The sequence below is a fragment of the Pinus tabuliformis genome, chromosome 6, assembly GCF_031772625.1.
Source record: "Pinus tabuliformis cultivar Carrire ecotype Pingquan chromosome 6, CPIR1, whole genome shotgun sequence".
Lineage (NCBI taxonomy): Eukaryota > Viridiplantae > Streptophyta > Pinopsida > Pinales > Pinaceae > Pinus > Pinus tabuliformis.
Window position 1 is genome coordinate 167,092,760 of NC_142292.1, and position 20,654 is coordinate 167,113,413.

The following is a 20,654-nucleotide window of genomic DNA, read 5'->3' on the forward strand; positions in this document are numbered from 1 at the left end:
CGCACCTACAGTAGTGTTCTGGGTGCGTTGCATGTTAGTTAGCCAGTAGACAGGCTAACATCCAACGCACCTTTCGATACACAAGGGGTGCGCTAAAGCCAGGGCGAGTTTTTCAAACCCCAGAGGCTCAGAAAAACCAAGAATCAGGCTCATAATGCAAAATGGAAAGCATGAAATGAAAGAGCTCAGGTTTAGCTCCTATCTGGTCTAGACGACGCCGAGAATCATCCACAGAATCTCCCGGAATCAGCTGATGAAAATCAAGGGGGAAAAGCACCTCCAAAGCTCCAACAAACCAAATTTCAAATGAAATGGTAAAGTGAGAGGTAAAAGCACTTTTAAATTACTTTTTACGTAGTTCGAGTAAAATATTAGTGTTCTAACTCATTTTTCAAACATATATTGTTCATTTCTAACTAGTTTGATGAAGCAATTGAAAATGCAATACAATCTTTGAAAGAACAAAGCTATTTATGGTAAAATCAAAAAATGACCGTTGTATCGAGCAATTTTAGCACATAGTTCAAGCTCGTTAAAAAATAAACATAAGTCATGAGCAAATGTTTCTCCCTGCGTTTAAGCTCATTAGAAAATGAACTATTTCCCGGTAGATAACCATCGTGAATGTAGTACTTCAGCCTTTAAAGCCTTGGTCGTGTTCTCATCATCACCTCCACTCTGTATTGGCCGATCATTCACCTCCATTTGATTGTTTACCCCTTGTGAGGAACAACTGCGAAGAGTGATCCCACTAGCCATCCTTGTAACACTGCCGTGATTGGAAAATTCCAAACCTTACCTGGAATCATCTGCTACCCAATTTTATCACTCGTTCCTCGAAAGACGAGTCTCCTTTAAGCTCTTTTCAATTGACTCATAAAATATGAAAAGATTGCCGAGCCATTGGCCTCTCCAGCTCATTAAAGGGACCGGAAGTGTTATCCCTCCTTTAGATTTTAATCTTTTTGGACCTGAGGGATTATTACACAAAAAGATCGAGCGCTTGTTTTGTTCGGCTTGTTAAAAGTATCAAAAACTCATCCCTTCTATATTGTTTTATACTTTTTTGGACTTAAGGGATTAGATGACGAAAAAGGAATTTTGGAGTTTCCTTTACGCCCCTTTTCAAACTCTCTAAAATTGAAAAGGACCGAGTTATCTTTGTCGTTAAACTCGTTAAAACTTAATAGCGACAAACTTGTCCATAGCAGACAAGAACGAGTTTCACTATCGCTAGGCTCGTTAAAACATAGCGATGGGTTTGCCCGAAGGGAAAATTATAGAACAAGCATATGTTATCCTCCTCAAGCTTGACAAAAATAAAGAGGTACTGGCCAGCAATGACTGGGGAAAAATTGGGAAGAAAACTTGAAGAAACTTTGTTGGTAGCAAGTCGCTCTTGAACATGACACTTTCACTCCGCATCCAAGCCGGGTTGGGTTGTTTCATTCACCGGTCACATCACCATGGTCCCATCACACCATCCACATTTGGGGTTAATGCTACCAATCCATCACGTCAGTGTCGCCGATATGTTCAAGAGAAGTCATCCAGAGAATTCACCTGTGTCTCACCCACTGCAATACATTTACACTCCATTCTTTCATGACCGCCACACTGAACCTTATATCACCAGATCGTTTTCACCTCCATTAAAATCATTTTCTCTGTTCCATGTCATTAATGTGGGATTCATTAAGGCCCTCCTATGATGGATCACTTCTTGTCGACATCAGCTCATTATCCAAGAAGTCGATCTAGGAACACCTCGTTCAGTACTTTGAAGCTTGCATGCCTCAATGGCAAGTTTCTCACTTCTGGCGACAGGTTTACATCAATGACCTTCGACCGAAAGATTTTGCGTGGTGTTCGACGCCAAGTCCTTTATTCACACCACGTAAATTGTACTACAGTACCTTGAGGGTCATTATCATTATCAGTGATTCCTCTCGCGCCTGTTAACAGCTTACATCATTGGCTGGTAATCAAGCGATGTCTTTCCATGTTCGACTCCAGAACATCTCTCACATGGATAGACTTGTACTTCGAGTGAAGATCGAACGAGATTGAAGACCCCGGATCTAGTTTCATCCATCCTGGCTGCGATATATATTCAGGGAAATAAAGAAATCAAATGTACATCGTTGTTGCACAAATAATCATCCAATCAAAGGGATGATGGCTCTACCAAAATCATCAGTCTACACTCAGACGATTATCTGTCCTATGTACATGAAAATGAACTTATAAAGTTGAGCATGGGAATGCCCGCCTCAGCTAGATCATGAAAATATTATGAAGATAATGTATTGTATTGTATCTTATTACAGGTCTCCTCCCAGCTTGAAAGAACTTCTGATCCTCATAATAAAGCATTTCACCCGACATCAAAAGATTAATGACCTCATGCTTTAGGGGGCAACTGTTATAGACATTTTTGGGCACTGCAACCCCATGCATAAAATGTCCATAAACCAAGGGCTCCTAAGTCCCTAAAATTGTTGTTATAACCCCTAAAAGAACAAGGTCAACTGATTACAGCTTCTCCCAAAAGTTCTCCATGAAAAACTGCTCAGAACTGGTCAAAACAGGATCATTTCAGCTCCTCCATAGGCAAAGTGCGTTGCATCTCACCTAAGTACACTCTGTGGGTGCGTTGCATTTCAAAAAGCCCTTCTATGGGGTGCGATGGGCAAGAAGTGACAAATGGCAGTGTCAATCCGCAGGTGGAGAGACATGGAATCTTCCAAAAACTTCTCCTGTGACACTTGCCTCTCTGAATTCGACCAAGGATGAGTAAGAGATCATCAATCTCCAAGTGGAAGCAAGAACTATCAGAGGGAAGACACTAATAAAATCACAAGCTGACTCATCTCCCTTACAGATATCATATATGGATCCCTCATCCCAGAGATCCAGGGGGCTGGAATTTTGCATCTTGTAAGGAATTGTTGTTGGTTTCTTGAGACAACATCATAGTGTTGGGTGATCTAAGCTTTGTATGAGGTGAAGAAGGGCTTACTTGCTGAGAGGATGATGTTGGGTCAGAACAACTGGTTGTAACTCCCTTGGCTCTTTCTTGATTATCAATAAAAGCTATTCAAGTTTTCCTCCATACTCTTGTGTCATTTATGTTTTATGCATTTGTATGGCCAATTTACATCTGATCCTAGATTGTTTATGATTATAGATCCATGTTCTTGTATACTGTTATGCTACTTTGATCCTACAGGTACTCTGTGAAGCTGGGCGTACAAGGAAGCAAGTAGCGAAGGACTATCAGGAGAGAGAGGAATCGAACTAGGAGATAAGTGCAAGATAGAGGTTTGTCTCCTTTGTTCTTCTCTCATCTATATTTCATAAAGGAAAAATGAAAGTAGCTTTACTTTGTTTGCTTCTAAGGTAGCTACCACACCTTAGTGGGATAAGAAGTTTTGTGTAGACACTTTTCCCTGTAACACATTATTCCTTTAATACTCACGGATTCCTATTTTTCTATGTCGTGAACTCGTGAATATTTCTGCCCAACCACCCTTCAATTTCTTTCTTTGTCGGATTCTAGTGATACAACATCAGATATCTCTTATGTAGATCCCGGTCCCGGCAACGGAACCATTTGTTGGCTTATTCGGGCTTGACCCAGGTTCAGAGGTGATTTAGACAAACAAATCCTGGTACTAATGGCCTTTTAGGCAACAGTTCGCAGAGCGCAGACTAAGGTCTCACCCAAAGTAGTATGGGAGGGTGCTAGAACCAGGTTTTTGCACCTTGGAGATGTCTGATGAATTCAAGTGGTCCACGGTTCGACCCTGCATGCACGTCGCTAACGCACTTTCCCTTACCTTGCAGCCTATGATGTTGCCTTTGCGCAACCCTACTTGGGGCCCGAACACTGTTATTACCCAATTTATTACTAGTATTCCACTGTTAGTTGATTATCTTAGCCTATTTGTATGTGTTAAGTTATACTTAGTAATATAAATCATTCATATAGGTGCACGCAGTAAATAGATAGTGTATTTGCAATTTATAACAAGCATGCATTAATCCAAGAATAGATGTACAAAATTATGATAAAACTTCTCTTTATTACTTTCTTCTTCAGTTACAGACTCGACTCCACCCTACACACTCAGCTGCAGGGGTCCACACACTTAGCTGCGGACTACTTGGCCTCTGTGCACTCAGTTACAGAGCCTTCTCCTACTCTACGACCCAAGATACACTTAGCCACTTAGACTCTATCTTCTTGCTTTCTTTTTCCTTCCTTTTCTTTTACACTTAGAGCCTCGCTCTATTTCTACAATCCCACGGTCCGCGGACCATGGGTAGGCCGACATTACATTACAAAAGTAGGGGGGACAACCCTATGACTCTATCATACGTTTCACGCTCCGCGCCCGCAATTCACGGAGTCTTTACAACAATATTGGGTCTAAACTTGGGCTTTGAGCCCCAAAACATGCCTTTGGGGGATTCCATGCCTAACAGACGGTGAAGGAATTATGAGGCATCCAAGCTTGGTTTGGTTTTGTGATCTCAAGACCAGTTTGGGTGAGATCACGATATGGTGAGGGTGGTGGTTTTTTAACATCTGGATTCCCTTGGTTGTTTATGGATGGTTTTATCCCATGAAATCCCACATTCATGCTTGGAATATGGCATGGGGGTGATTGGCTGAAAGAAAGATTTGGTTTAGCCTAATCTATGATCGGGTGATACATGGAAGTCCCTAACTTGGTTGGTTTTTACATATGGTCAATAAGAGCTAAGTTCCTCTTGTTTTGATGAGTAAATGTATTGGTTATTATGTGGATTGAATGGACGTTCTATCATTGTTATTTATATGATTATATGTTGATTATAAGTGTTAATGTATTTCAATCCTGTCAGTCACCAGTGACCAAATATAATCTTTCAAAGTTGTTGATAGGGTTATTAGGTCAAATTGTTATATTTCAAATAAATTTTCAAATAAAATTTGATCATTGGTCTGTTCTAGGTCATTCATACTGAAAGATCTAAAGGTCCATGTCATAGTCTAACTTTAGCCGTTGTTCCATTCCATTGTTATCCCATTTAAAAATCTATCCGCACCCATTTAAACTATGTTGAAATCCATTTTAAAGGGCGGGAACCCACAAAACATATTGTTGTTGGCATATCACATGAAACGGTACAATGGCCACTCATCTCCCCTTCTCGATTACAATTACGATTTCGCATATCGCACGCTCCTCCACTGATAAAGTTCCTTCACCGATATTTCTCCTCTGCCGATAAGTCCCGCTCGCCGATAAAGTCCCATTCATCGATAGTTCCCGCCGATTGCGATAAACTACTTCCCCTTCGCAATACGATTGTGAGAAAGTCCTGACGGATGCGATATTTTATGCGACGTATTGTGACGGGTTATTGGGTCCGTCCCTTTTCAAAGGCCGCATATTAATTAAACACCCCCATCTCTGGATGGCCCAGATTGACTCCACCCAGATCGACATCTCCCAGGCCTTTTCGCCCCCACCCTCCCCACCATGTTTCCCTTTATTGGTGAAGGGGGGGGGGGGGGTCCGAAAAAGCGGTTTCCTCATCAGGCCCCACTGCTACATGTCCCTCTCACACCATTTCTCATCCCCCTCACTTACCATTTACCGCTCATACCCCCTATAAAAATCACTCCTGCTTACCGCTCCATTCTCCCTGCCTCCATTCACCCAACCATGAACGTCTATTGTCCTGAAAGTATGTATGTTTCCCCCAAGCCCCAGCTGCCACATAGCCCTTTCTTGTGCATTGATTCACAATTATAAGCAAAATCGGCCCCTGGTTTTCTTAATGCAATAGATATGCACGATTCGAAAGAATTGATTCCCCCTGGCTTCCATGGATTAAAGATAAAAATGCAACAAGATTCTAGGAAAATTGGCTCTCCCTTTGCTGCTGGACAACAAGGACACTTTCAACACATTTTAAGCAGCAAGTAGCAAAAGGACAGAGGACATCATTGCACATTCATTACAACAGTTTTCAGAACTGAATGCAGAAAAACAGGGACATCGGCATAGTGCATTATCCAGCAAGACTAACAACAATGTCTATTCGAGGCCTTAGTTACACCAGAATGCCCAAAACAACACCAGAGCTAAGCCAAATGATATTTTTAGCAATTTGAACTATTTTTATGAATTTTTGTAACAAATCTTGAATTCTGTTTCAAGATGTTTATTTTTGTAAATAATTGTACAAATACTTCAAATTTTGAAGTATTGTAGGTTGGATGTCTATGAATCATAGCTTTGGAGCTAGTGTACATTTTGTAGTAATATAACAGACAATTGCAGTTATTACCTTGGGATTCTTGTGGTATATTTATGTGACAATGTTTTCTCTGATATTTCTTTTCCTACCATTTCTATGCTTTTCTTGTGATCATCTCATTAGTTTTAAATAGAATTCATAGGTTATATGCTCTGTTTTATTGAGATTTTCATGCTAGTGTTCTTTATTCTTGATGAAAGAATTCATGGTTACGTGCTCATTATGATCTTCTATCATTTCATCTTTGCACCACCCCGACAACCGATTTCTGTCAATGGTCATGCATACCTTGCCCCATTATATCTCTATAATTGATCATTAGAAACCTTAGCCTAGTTCCTAGATCTATGACCTTCATCCAACAAACTCTAAAATCAACCACCATTGAGCTTAATATCTAGCCTAACATCTGAATTCCCTCTCCAGTCATTTCATTGGATGTGAGATTCTTGAGAGAGCCCTCTCTGATTTGAGGTCACCTCCTTGGCTTCCTTTCTCAGCTTTGGGACACTGAGGAGTGATAACAATAAGCATGGTTATATGACAGATCTAAGTATGACTCTTATCACATTTCACTCAATGAATGTTTGGGTAATGAAGGTATGACCTAACTAGTGGTATGACAACTATTGTGAGTAGCCATAAATCCTTCTTGTTAAATCTCAGATAAGTTTTCAAATCCTTATGTTCAGATATGCATTCATGACCTGTAGGTTGCTTGTTCACCATGTGTTTGATGAAACGTCAGTTCTAGTTGGGAGGGGTCAGGTCAAATCCTAGTTCAAGTTTTGGTTTATAAGCTTGTTTTTGTGTCATTTATCATTTATGGAAGTTTCACTGAGTTCTAGGAAGAGGTCGTAGTCATGGCCCTAAAAAAGTGGCTCAGAATTCGGGGTCTCTAGCATAGAACTGACTAGAAAAGTCCACAGTCGCATGGAGGCAGGCTTATCAATGCGACTAGAGGGCTACAATCGCTTGCATGCCTTAGAAAGGGAGAAAGTAAGGCTATAGGTCAGTGAAAAAGAGAGATATCTTAGGGGTTGGACATCTGAAGGGGTTGGGTTACTCCTGTAGCACCTGAGGGAATTCATTAAGGTCTTAAGTTGTTGACTCCATTTCCTTCAGGTCACATGGGAGGTTGAGTCATCCTCGGCTCATGTTTACCCTTGGTAAGCAGGTGAAAGTGGGAAAATTGAAATGTATTAAGGCATATCAAAAATATTGGGAGAAGCTAATGCATATTATGGCCTGTGTTAAGGATTAATAATTATCATGGGCATATTACATCTTTAGTTTTATTTCCCTTTTTGGGTTACATGGTCGGGAATGGAGAAGTAAACACACACACACACACACACACATATGAATGTGAGACAAATTTGAAGTCTTAAGTAAATAATTAAGCTTAAATTAACATTAGTTATCTAATTGGATCCAATTTTTTGTATTATGCATAGAAATATTTTAAAAGGTAATTATGTCAAATGTAAATATAAAGACATCTTAAGACATTCTCCTATACAAAATTTATCCAAGTAATAAAAATCCAACAAAATATTAGATGAACAAGCAATATGATGCCCTTATTATTCTTACGTTGAGTGTTTGACCTATCACAAAATTTATCGAAGTAATAAAAAACCAACAAAATATTAGATGAACAAGCAATCTGATGCCCTTATTATTCTTATCTTGAGAGTTTGACCTATCACAAAATTTCTTAAAAGGTAAAAATAAAATAAAAATATTAAATGCACAAACAACCATTACCACCCTTGCTATTGGCACATATGAACATTAGACCAATAAATGGATCAATTGATAGATGAATAAATAATTAAATGAAAGAATTATTATTATTATTATTATTATTATTATTATTATGACCTCTTAGGAGGAAACACATGCTCTTAACCATTAGGCCTACTCAAGTTGTATAGACTTTAGGCTTTTTCCCAATTTTTCAATAATACATAAGCATTTTTTCATTTTTTTTTGCGGTAAATGATTTATTTATTATTTATATAATTTCAAAATTTAATATAATTTTTAAAATTGGCATATTTTATACCGCTATAGCTGCCACACTAATTTGTGTTATGGATATGAAAATATATGACAAAGTTTTCCATGATTTTTTTTGGAAAAATAAAAAATATTTCAAAACATAAAATAATACATAATTTCCTATTTAGTTCTCTCTTTGTCATATATTTAATTATTAAATTATACTCTAACTCAATTAATTAGAATAATTAAAAAATTAAAAATCCATGAAAAATGATAACATGATGTTGTATGCCATAATTCAACCAAAGTACCACAACCACCTCATTTTTCTTTTATCAAACATCAATATAACTTTGAAAATGCAAAAATTAAGAAGTCTAAAACAAATTGCTTTCCAGTGAATGCTTTGTTTGATGAGGAATGCAAAAGGCAAGGAGAATGTGGAAAGAGTCAAACAAGGATAACATAAAGCTCAAAGTTTACAAGCAGTTATTAAGCAAGAAAATGTCGATTTCATGGTTTCAAGGAGGGAAGAACTAATCTTCATTGGGAAAAATAATCCCAAATTATTTTGGAAGGAGCTCCAATCGAGAAAGATACAAACTGGAAATAGTATTGCAACTTCTAAATGGTTTGACTATGCAAGACAATTCTATGAGTAGGATCCCAAGGTTGACCCTTCCCCCTTGGTCAACGATGATACTGAACTCTTCACGGTGCACGAGGTAGAGATGGGTATCAAGAAGTTGGGTGTTGGAAAAACAAAGGACTTGGATGAACTCCAAGCATAATATCTAAAGTAGGGCTCAAAGATTATTGCACCTCACATTACAAAAATTTTCAACAACATCATACAACAGGGGCTCCCCACAGATTGGACAACTAGTCTGGCAATACCTCTTTTCAGGAGCAATGATGTCAATAATACCTCCAATTATAGGACCATCATAATAAACCCTTTGTTTGCAAAGATATTTGGAAGCATGCTAGAAAATAAAATTAGAAAGTGGGCAGAAGAAAGAGATAAGTGTGCTAAAGGGCAAGCAGGGTTTAGACCTAAACATTCCACAGTTGATCATTGTATAACTTTAAGGCACATCATTGAAAAATTTGAGAGAAAAAGGAAGAAGTCTTTTGTTGCTTTGTTGATTTTAGAAAAGCGTTTGACAAAGTTCCAGGGAAAATTTTAAGGATGGAAATTTATCTTGGCGAATCTCACTAGTCCATGATATGCCATGTATAAAATATTTGGTTGTATTTTTGTAAAAATATTCAAATCATAATAATTTTATATTGTCTCTATATAAAATTTTAACGATTTTTAAGGTGAAATAATTTTATACTATAAAATTTGGGCAAAACATTTTTAGAGAAAATGGAAATTAATGAACCTTTTTTTGGAAAAAGTGTGGAAAATTAGCCCACTTGCGAATATTAGCCCCTAAAATTTTCCCTACACAGTTCCTAGGGATAAGCTTTGTCACAGAATAGAGGAACTTGGGGTTCCTAAACATTTGAGAGCAGTTGTGCATAGGCTGTATGAAGAGGTGAAAGTCAAAATTAGAACTTCAACAGGCATTTTTGAAAGTTTTAGAAGTGATATCGGGGTCAAGCAAGGCTGCCCACTGTCTCCTACCCTTTTTGGTTTATATATTGACAAGCTTGAGGCGTGGTTAAATTTGCAAGGGGGTGATGGTATCTATTTGGGCAAGTTTGTTATACAACTTCTTTTGTATGCAAATGTGTTATCAGGAAATCTAGTGTCCACTCGGATCTGCTAGTCCCACTAAGACTGGTAGCTATCTTAGAAACAAACAAACCAAAACTACTCTCGTTTTCCTTTATGAGAAGTAGATGAGAGTGGAATGAAGGACACCAACCTCAGTCTTGCGCTTGGTTCCTTGCTCGGTTCCTCTCCCTTTTGACAGATCCTTGCCGCTTCTCCTTCGTCTACCTGGCTTCAAAGAGCATCTGTGGAATCAAAGCAACATAATACTATCGAAGAACAAATATCTACAATCATAAACAATATAGGACTAGATATATATTGACCACACAAGTGCATATATCATCAAACATACAAGAATGTGGAGGAAAACTTGAATATCTTTATTAATAATCAAGAATAACAAAAAGGATTACAACCAATTGTTCTGACCCAACGTCATCCTCTAGCATGAAAGCCCTTCTTTCACCTCATGAAAAGCTTAGATCACCCAACACTATGATATTCCAACAAGAAACCAACAACACTTCCTTACAAGATAGAAAATTCCAGTCTTTGGATCTCTGGGATGAGGGATCCATATATAGATGATTGCAGGGGGGTGAGTCAGCTTCTGGGATTTTGATTAGTGTCCTCTCTCTAATAGTTCTTGATTCCATTTGGAGATTGATGATCTCTTACTCATCCCTGGGCGAATTCAGAGAGGCAAGTGTGATAGGAGAAGTTTCTGGAAGATTCTATGATCATCCACCTCGCAAACTGTCTCCGCCATTTGTCCACTCTCGCTCATCACACCCTACATAAGGGCTTTTTAGTATGCATCGCACCTTTTACACTGGGCAGGTGGGATGCATCACACCCTTAGCACTGAGCAACCTGTATGGTCCAGTTTTGACCAGTTTTGAGCAGTTTCCTGTGGAGAACTTTTGGGAGATGATGTAATCAATTGACCTTGTTCCTTTAGGGTATGAAACAACTTTCGGTAGGAGCCCTTGGTTTATGGACATGTTTGATTGGGGTTGCAGTGCCCAAAAATGTCTATAACAAAATGACCTTATTCTTATTGATAAATCAACTCTTGGTTTGCAAGAGCACTTACTATCCCTTGAGAATTTTTGTAGAAGTGTGGGGATGCAAGTCAATATCAACAAAACAAAAGTAGTGGTTTTCTCTAAAAAAAGAAAACATAACCAACATAAGTTCTACTTTGAAGGCAACATTCTGGAAGAAGTTGCAGATTACAAATACCTCGGAATTGACTTCAACAAAAATCTAAGCTGGGATGGTTGTAGAAAGAAAAGAACTTTGGGGGGTTGGAAAACATTTTATGCTTTTCAAAATAGGTGTAGAGAGGCAGAGTTATGGGACTGGAAAACCACTCAAACTCTTTTTGGGCTTCTAGTGATTCCAATGATTCTCTATGGTTATGAACTATGGGCTAGCAATACATCCGACATGCAGTGGAAACAAATTGAGAAAATTTAGAAGTGTTTGATTACAAACAAATTCAAGATTAAAAGTGCAGTTCCTTATACTATATTGTTAAGTGAAACAAGGCCGGCTCTTATTGAAACAATCACTATGGTGCGAGTCATGAGATATTTAAAAAAATTGAGAAAATGGAAGACGATAGATGGCTTAAGGTTGTCTTTAATGACATATTGTGCAACAGAAAAAAGACTTGGATGCAACAAAATAACAAATGGTTTAGTAAATGGGGTATTTGCTTGAACACGTGTCCCATAAACAACAAAGAGATAAAAGCTTTTGTTATGGATAAGTTCCACAAGCGTACTTGGGATAAGGAGCTAGGAATAAAGAAAAAATACTATATTGAAGTGTTTAATCCCACTCATAGTCATCAACCAAAAGCATACATAGAGCCCAATATCTCTTGGGGAGCCAAAATTCTTATTGCTCGGTTAAGGACTAATTCTCATCAACTCTGTTGTGAAACAGGGCACTAGAAAAGGCCAAAAGAAGTGTGGGAGCAAAGAGTATGCATTTTTTGTTCTTCCGGAAAAGTGGAAACAGAAAAGCATTTTATTTTAGAATGTGAGGCCTTCAAAGACAACATGGAAAGTTATGCAGATATGTTGGCAGCTAGCTCTTGGGATAATCTATCTAGTGAGGGGTTTGTCGAGAAGCTAGGAGCATTTATTGTGAGGTGTCATAGAAAAAAGGGCCGAATACATCAAGTAGATGAAGAAGTAATTTGTCCCATAAGCTATTTTTAGCCTCTTAAACCTTAAAATCATTTTCTTTGTTTCTTTTGCATTAATTAATAAAATATTATTGTGGTTTTATTAGTATGGAGTGAAAATAGATTTAGCAAATAACCCCCTAAAACATAAATCTAAGAATATTTATATAATTAAAATCTTAATGCAAATTTGATGAAATATTAATATGATTTTGTCATATTAATAAAATATTAATGTGAATTCCATTCGATTATTAATTTTCCAAAATATAAACTTTAAGGATATTCACATAATTAAAAATACTAGGAATGTTCATCAGTTCAGACATTCTGATATAAACCCATATTAATAGTCCAGTCCGACAAAACTTTCTCCGAAACCGATGCACTTCGTAAAAATGGAAGTTTACCAGTGCTTACATGGAACTCTTACATCGCCATGAGTTGAAGTCACTGCGTTAGCTACCGCTGACATTCTCGTCTTCAAAATAATTCTGTTCGTATCAAGAGCGTGGCCCAGAACCCTTCTGGTCAGCGTGCCGAAGCCATTCGAAAGACATTGAAGTTTTGATGGGTGGAGGATTAGTATTTTTCCAAAAGTACGCATTTCGCCGCTTCATCTACTTTGATCACAGTGGAAAATTTGGGCGCCCAATTTTCTGCAGAACCCTTAAATTCCTGCACATTTCTAATGTTTCCTGTAGAGATATTTGCTTTCTCCCTTATGCCCTGCAAACATCAAGCTACGATACAAATAGTAGTCGGGGAACTAATTTTCGCAGGGCATGGATTAACACAAATGGCGGACAGTTAATGCCAGATAGCACTAATAGCAGCAGCATTAGTACGAGTGGAAGTAGCAGCAATAGTAGTAGTAGCAGTAATGGGAGTGGCGATGGCGATATGAAAAAGAAGCCCTCAAAGAAGAAGACTTTTTGGGTCTGTGACGATTGCGGAGATTCGTTCGTCCAGTGGTGGGGTGCTTGCCAGTCCTGCAAGAAAGTCAATACGCTGAAACGTTTTACTGCATCCTCGGCGCTGGAGACTCAGTTCGCAGACTCGGTTGTTAGCGGAGTTGCGGCTGATAATTTGCAACCCCAGCTTTTGTCAGATGGAATTCAAGGGCTTAATGAGGAACAGTCTCGATTTTCTGCGTACACTTTCTCTACTCCTTGCTCTTCATGTTTTTTATCATATTTCTAATTTACCTGCAGTTTCATCTCCACTGTTAATACATCTTATTTTGAGTATATAGGAGTTATGAATTCCACGGAGTTGCAACATTTTCTTTGGTCTTATCGCCTAAAGATAAACATTTTGTCCATGGGTTTTGAACACGGGTCTCTTCGGAACCCAAGTTCTTCACCAACTGATACAGAGCGAAACAGAGCCACTGCACAAACTCAATGTGCAGAACAAGTTTGGAAACACATTTATATGCATTGCCTTATTGGAAATCCACGCATCCACTCATGCTCATGACCAGTCTCATATTCAGTGATTTGGTACTAAATGTGCGATGGATTAACCCTTTTCAGACCATTCCGAATAACGGGAGGGGGAGTTGGCATTTTTGGTCTGGAATCTGGCTAGAATAATTTTGGATGTGATGGAATCACATATATCATATATCAAGACTGAACAATCAAATGCTATTTTTACATTTGGAACAGCAATTTCATCAATCCAAAATTGCAATCTCAACTCTTAAGATAAATTCCCTACTTTCTTAACAACATTGTAGAGGCTGTTTTACCCATTACAGAGAGAGTATGACCTTGTTGATGCAGCGTTTCCTATCCAGAGTAGAGCGTTGGGCTACTCGATGACCCCATGATGGTTTACACTCCAGTGTACCCCCAGAAGCTGAAACATTGAGCCCATAAAACTAGGTGTTGGAGATATTGATACTGTACCAACTGGACCCAGGAAGCCCCCAAGTTGGCCTTGACACTGCCTTGACACTGTTTGATGAGCATCACTTGTTTCAGATCCTTGTGATGACAGGGGAGGGCTTACGCATCACTTTTCAGTCCCAATGCTTGAGTTTGAAAGTGCTAGGTCATCTCTCTTGCCCTTTGGAGAGTGACATTGGGCATCATGGAGATGACGTCTTGGTATGGAGGCACTTTGGAGGCATGCCCATGATCTAGGAGCTACATCTCAGAGTATGGAGCACTCATTAGACAACATGACGCTCATTTGTGCCATTTATAGCTCAATTAGAGGATGGCCTCATGTTTGAGGAGGATTTTCTCCTACACATGTGGGCATTTTTGGCATCTTTGTTATGTTTTTGAGCTATGAGATTGGCTTGTAACATTTATCTTGTGGAAAATTTAAAGTAAACTTGTCAATAGAGCTTCTTAGTTGTATTACTGTAGAAATGAGTGGGATAGGTCTCATATAAATAGATTCTCTTCTTATTTCATTTGTTTATTATCATACATTACATTATTTTCCTCATTTTCCTCTCTAAGAGAGTGCGAGCTAGCCTTTTTTGTTACTATGGGCAAGATGTAGTCATTATTGGTATGAATTTCTTGTGGATTTGAATTTTTCATGGAGACGTTAATTTGGATTGAAAGAAGTTTTTTTGTGGAAAATTTTGTAATTTTATTGTCTTATTATTGATATTTTGCATGTTGAATGTTAAAAGTAGGGTTTCTATTATGCCATGACTAAATGCTTAATTATTGTTGAAATCTTGCTTAATTATTGCATGTAAAAATGTTCTCTCTAAGGTCAAAGGAACTTATCTCAAGTGGTATGGTTCAATATTTGTGTCCCAAGTGGCGTGGGTTCAAGTCTCCATAGACATGTTGGTCCGTGTGGCATTTATGAACTAGTTCTACTAATGGTGAAATAGTGGCAATTGTTTCTACCAAGTTACCGATTGTGCCTACTGGAATGTACTAATTACTGTTAATTTTTTTTTTCTCTCTAAGGTCTATAGGGAAACTCTTAATGTGCAAACCCTTTATTTAATTTCTCCCCTCACAAGAATAATAGTTGCGGTTTAAAAAATGGATGTCCTAGGCATCCCCACTTACTCAATCAAGGTCCTTTCCTTGAATTTTTACCCTAAAGACTCCATTAAACCCTAGTAGGATAAGGCATTAATCGTTAGTTGATCATCCATAGGTTTTTCTAAATTTCGTCTTCTTTTTCCTTCTTCTAGACGTCTAGTGTAGTCGCTAGGGTTTGGTACACTAGGGTTTCTAGGGTTGATTTATGCATAAAAGTGAAGTTTGAGTGGATGTTTTTGGCTCATAATTTAAGAAGTGCATCTATAAATGTTTAGAGACAATGTCTAGAATAATGCATGGTCTATAATATATACCCCTTAAATAGGGATGAAATCACTCTCTTTCTAGCTGTTTATGCATACGTAACAACCATAGAAATAATTTCCCTAGTTTAACCCTAGTCTCTATTGGAAGATCTTGATCCTTTGTTGTTGAATATCATTCTAAGATCTTTTCTTGGGATGCTATATGACATTGAATGCCTTATCATTGCATATCTTCCAAGCCGTAACTTATAACAATCTATTTCTTGGTCTAGGAACAGAGTATTTAAACCCTAGTATAGAATACCTAGGCCATCTTAGGCCTTTCGGTAATCTATCCAACAATAGACCTTTTACTCATCACCTTGAGCCATAGCATTAGAACATCTTTCTAGGTGATTTAGGGAAGCCTCCCTTGTGGTTTAAATCCACTAAAGAGAAGGAGAAAAGCTGTTGAGGTGATAGTGGCAACCCTTTCTTTTGTTGCCATACGTTCTAGCCCCGCCCAATAAGACTTTGCACCAGGCCTGCTAGATTTTGCGGAAACAAATTATATGTGGGTTTGAGAGAAATTGCAAATGAGTTAGAAGAACGCTAGATTATCTTAGAACCTACTAGTAGTAGGAAGGATATCATATTATGAAACCATTTTAACTTTGAGGTAATTTTTTAACTGATTTGCATGAATACAAATTCTAATTGATGCCAAGTGTGTCGTAGATTCATTTGTAAAGTAGAAATTGTTGAACATTGGATAAACCAACACTCCCCATGTGTTTCACGACATGTGCTTAACCACTTCTCATGGATCCATTAACTCTGGCGACACACCCGTTTACTAACACCTATGGGTTTTGGTGTAACGACTATCGTGATTCCAATAAGTGGTATCAGAGCCAAAGGTCTTGAGTTTGAATCACACCTGGCTCACGCTAGAGGGGAGATTGTTGAACATTGGATAAACCAACGCTTCTCGCATGTTTCACGACATATGCTTATCCGCCTCTCCTAGATCCATTAACTTTGGCGATGCACTCGTTTACTAACACCTGCGGATTTTGGTGTAACGACAATCGTGATATAGACATGATTTAGCGTGAATACAATCTTTGAAATAAATAGTCATTTCTTTTATAAATACTTTTTATAGAATCACTTTGGCTAAGTTTCCATCCTATGAGGGGCATATCTATGCTATCAAAATCACCCAAGACTTGCACCTGGTCTCAGCCACACCCACTCAACTTTTTGAAGCCAGGTCTCTATAGTGATACAAGCCTGATCACCTCACTGCTTGCTGCTAGACCACACTCTTGTGTGCCAAATATTCATTTTTTTCATGCCAATATTTGTTGCAACCTGTTTTTCAAACACAATGTATGTTTTTCCCTTAGTTTTATGATACAAGGAATTCCTTCTCCAAACTCCCCTACATTATTTGCAAACGAAAGAAATGGAGTTCATTTGCAACTGTTAATGCATCGCTAATATTCTCAAATACTCTCTGGTCAAGATTAGCCATCTCATGCTGCCTTTAATTGCGATATGTTTTCACATGATGTTTCATGGAAGCTAAATAGATTAGGAGATGCTTGCTTAGTGATCGGATGTCTGCTGTGATTGATGTCTACTTAGTGCCTGGATGCAGGAGATACAATTACTTTTTCATTGTTATAAATTTTACAAACCCTGCATAGGAAGATCAAAGGTCAGCATAAAAGTGTCGTGGACCAACTTTGAGTGATGGAGCAACACACTTCACCTGTTTTCTAAATAAAGGGTCAACTGTAGAAGCATACTAAACCTTCTAAATGGTTAGTTTTATAGCAATAATAATTTGCAACCTTGTCTTCTTGATTGTTGTTTTGCTTCGTTAACATGCAGAAATTTACTTTGTTGGGATCGATCCTATTCAAAGATGTGGAATTTAGTAGTGTAAATAAAGATGTAATAAAAAAACATTATTAAAAGTAGAATGTATATGAGTGGAAAAATTCCTTAACAAGATCTCACTAAAAAAAGTTGTGTATATGAACATGTGGGACTGTGTTTTTGTTGTCATCCTGAGAGAGTTTGTTGTTATCTTGACAGCTTTGGCTATTTAAAAACAAAAACGGAAGAACAACGCCCTACAAGCGAGTTGAGATCAGTTGTGGTCTACAACACAAAGGATGATAATGAGACATGGATTCCTTTGAGTTTATCAGTTGGTTCTTGGGTTACAATAGAACCTTTAATAAGACAAAAGCGTAGAGTAAAATGGCAATGTTTTGGAGATATTAATTATCATTGGAAGGGGATAATCAGAGCCTTCAAGATGAGTAAGGATGGACAGAAAGTAGAAAAGGTGCGCGTGGCTCATGTATATGATCACACAGCCATCATGAAGGAAGAAATTTCCAAACAACCCAACTTTCCAAAAATTGAGTGCAATTGTAAGAAAGTATTTTCAGTTGTCGTTTTTAAATCCTTGTCAATTTTATTGCATTGATATTAACATAGCTGTTACATTTGGACAGGTTTGTGTGTTTCGAACTGGGAGAAATGGGAACTCATAGAGTCTGTAACTGGTGTGTTACAAGTTTTCCATTCGCAGATTGGGGAGCTTCTTTATGCAGGTCAAAGTCCTACATGGCTAAAAAATGAAGGTGTTTGGTTCTATAAGTATAATTACTTTCTTCCACAAAGTAGTCTACATGGGCACCTTGAAGAGAATATTCTGCCTTCTTTAAACACATTAGAATGGCAACCCAATGGTGAAACAGTACAATCCATCATAAACTCTTTTCGTTTCAAGTTATTTTCAGATGTACAAGGAGGAATGAAGGAAAATGGCAGTGTTCGTGTGCGTTTTGATATATTCATGCCATTTTATATATTCATTTATTTTTTCCACAATGAAGAGTCAATAAGGAGGATAAAAAAGACATACAACACGTCAACACCTTCAGATAGCTTGCTTTCTAAGCTATTTCATTCTGGCTGGGATAAAAGGGAGCACAAAGTGAATGGAGAAGTGGTGGAGTGTAGACTGAGCCATGACAAAATGTCTCTTAGGTGCATTCAAAATCTCTTTTTAATCTACTTTGCTGAAGTAACACATTCATAATTTTAAAAGAGCATCATTATTAACTTGCATTTTTTCCATAATAGGTATTGGGTAGAGAGACAAATTTTATATGTTTCCTTCCGATTTTGTCGTTGGAAACATGTTCAACAAGGAGGACAGATGGTTTGGGTTCCAGAGGAGCAAGATGGCGATGATAAGATGCATTCAACGATGGTGTCATTTGATATTTTGAAGCATGGAACATGTTTCAAGACATTATCAGTGGAAGAGAATTGGACATTATTTCAAGTGAGGCAACAACTTGAGGTGGAGGAAGAGATGGATCAGTTTGTGTTTTTACACAATGGGAAGAAGGTATGGTATTGTTGTACATGTAATGCAAACCTAAAAGATGATATATCATTTGTGGTTGTGTGTTTTTCATGCAGATGATTTACCTTCACCGACATTTATCACATGAAAGCGTATGTCAAGTCCATCTTATGTTTCATGTGTTGTAGGTACTTCAGCGTCGAGAGCGTCATATATTATGCAAGCTTTGTGGCCCGCCATCAACATTAGAAGTTGAGGAGTGCTAATAGAAAATTGTCTTTTGTGTGGCCATCAGATTTTAATGTGTTTTATAATATTCTGAAGTGGCTATTTGTCCTTTTTATGTTGGAGTGAAATTTTGGCTGTGGTAGTGCATTAATATGTGGCTGTAATCCAGTCAGGGTGTCTTGGCTGTTACCTTTACCTTTAGTGCAGTCACCAATGATCCTCGTGGAGGGTGGTTTCCCCTTACTCTCATTAATCTCATGTATCTAATGTGGAATTGTGCGGACCTAAGAGCTTTCATCCATTTTCTTTTGGTCAAAGGAATATGATGTTCATGGCATGGTCTTCTATTGCGGTTGTATGGCCAAATCTGGATGGTTGCTTTGTTAATGTATAATATTTTCTAGTAATAAACTATTTGTGTTTTTATTGTGTTGAGAGGCACTTTACAGTCTAGTATGGGGATGTTGTACTGGTGTAAATGTTTGTTTGTAAACATTTATATGTCGCCTAAATTCAAAACTAATAAAATGTTATATGGCCAAATCTTGATTGATGTTTTGTTAACGTATAATATTTTCAAGTAATAAACTATTTATGTGTTTTTATTGTGTTAAGAGGCACTTTACAATCTAGTATGGAGGATGTTGTAGTGGTGTAAATGTTTGTTTGGCCATCAAAATTTGGCCATACAACCACTATAGAAGACCACATTGGCATGCCATGAACATCATATTCCTTTGACCAGAAGAAACATTTATATGTCAGTTCAACTCAAAAATAATAAAAGGTTCAAAGTAACATAGAGCATAGTATGGGGGAGATATTGTAATGTCTGTAGATGAGTGTAAACTAAATGTTGGCTCAATTAATAATAAAAAATTAAAATTGATAAAATTCGATTTATTATATTGTAATTTGGTCTCTATTAATAAAATTACAAACAGTGTAAACTAAATGTTGGCTCAATTAATAATAAAAAATTAAAATAAATAAGATTCGATCAATATTTAAATTTTATTAATAATCACATAAAAACTTAATACTTACAATATAACAAGATTGTTAACCATGAATATTCAACCCCACTTTATCATAGATGTTATTAACTTGTAAATAGGCTTTGTTACAATACCATGACTTGTAAATATTGTTGGGTACCAAATCTGCATATCTTTTCCCTCCATTTTCACTCTCCCTCACTCCTTTGTATCATTAATATTCACTAATCACTCTAAATGCACAAGGTAAACCCCCTTCAATTGTCTTCTTGGAATTTTTAATTAATGAAGTAATAGTCATGGGGATTTTACCTACGCGAGTTACTAATTCTGTCATTTCCGCAGATCCGGTGGTCAAAGGTCGCATATGCAAATCACAAAAGCAACTCCGAGCTTACAGCACCAGTTCGGCAACATTGTAACAACATAACCGATTCCAGGCCTATTCCAGACCTTTCTTGTTCTTTCTCTCTCGGCAACTAGTTTGGCTGTTTCAA

The 20,654-nt window shown here is 37.6% G+C and overlaps 1 protein-coding gene across 1 annotated transcript; it reads left to right on the forward strand.

The window, feature by feature from the left end:
* The first annotated feature begins 12,580 nt into the window (after nucleotides 1-12,580).
* Nucleotides 12,581-19,585, forward strand: LOC149257907 (uncharacterized). Its single transcript, XM_089414573.1, has 5 exons — nucleotides 12,581-13,411; nucleotides 17,641-17,984; nucleotides 18,069-18,606; nucleotides 18,703-18,973; nucleotides 19,120-19,585. The coding sequence occupies exons 1-5, from the start codon at nucleotides 12,828-12,830 to the stop codon at nucleotides 19,195-19,197; spliced, it is 1,815 nt and encodes a 604-aa protein (XP_089270699.1). The 5' UTR covers nucleotides 12,581-12,827; the 3' UTR covers nucleotides 19,198-19,585.
* The last annotated feature ends 1,069 nt before the right edge of the window (nucleotides 19,586-20,654 follow it).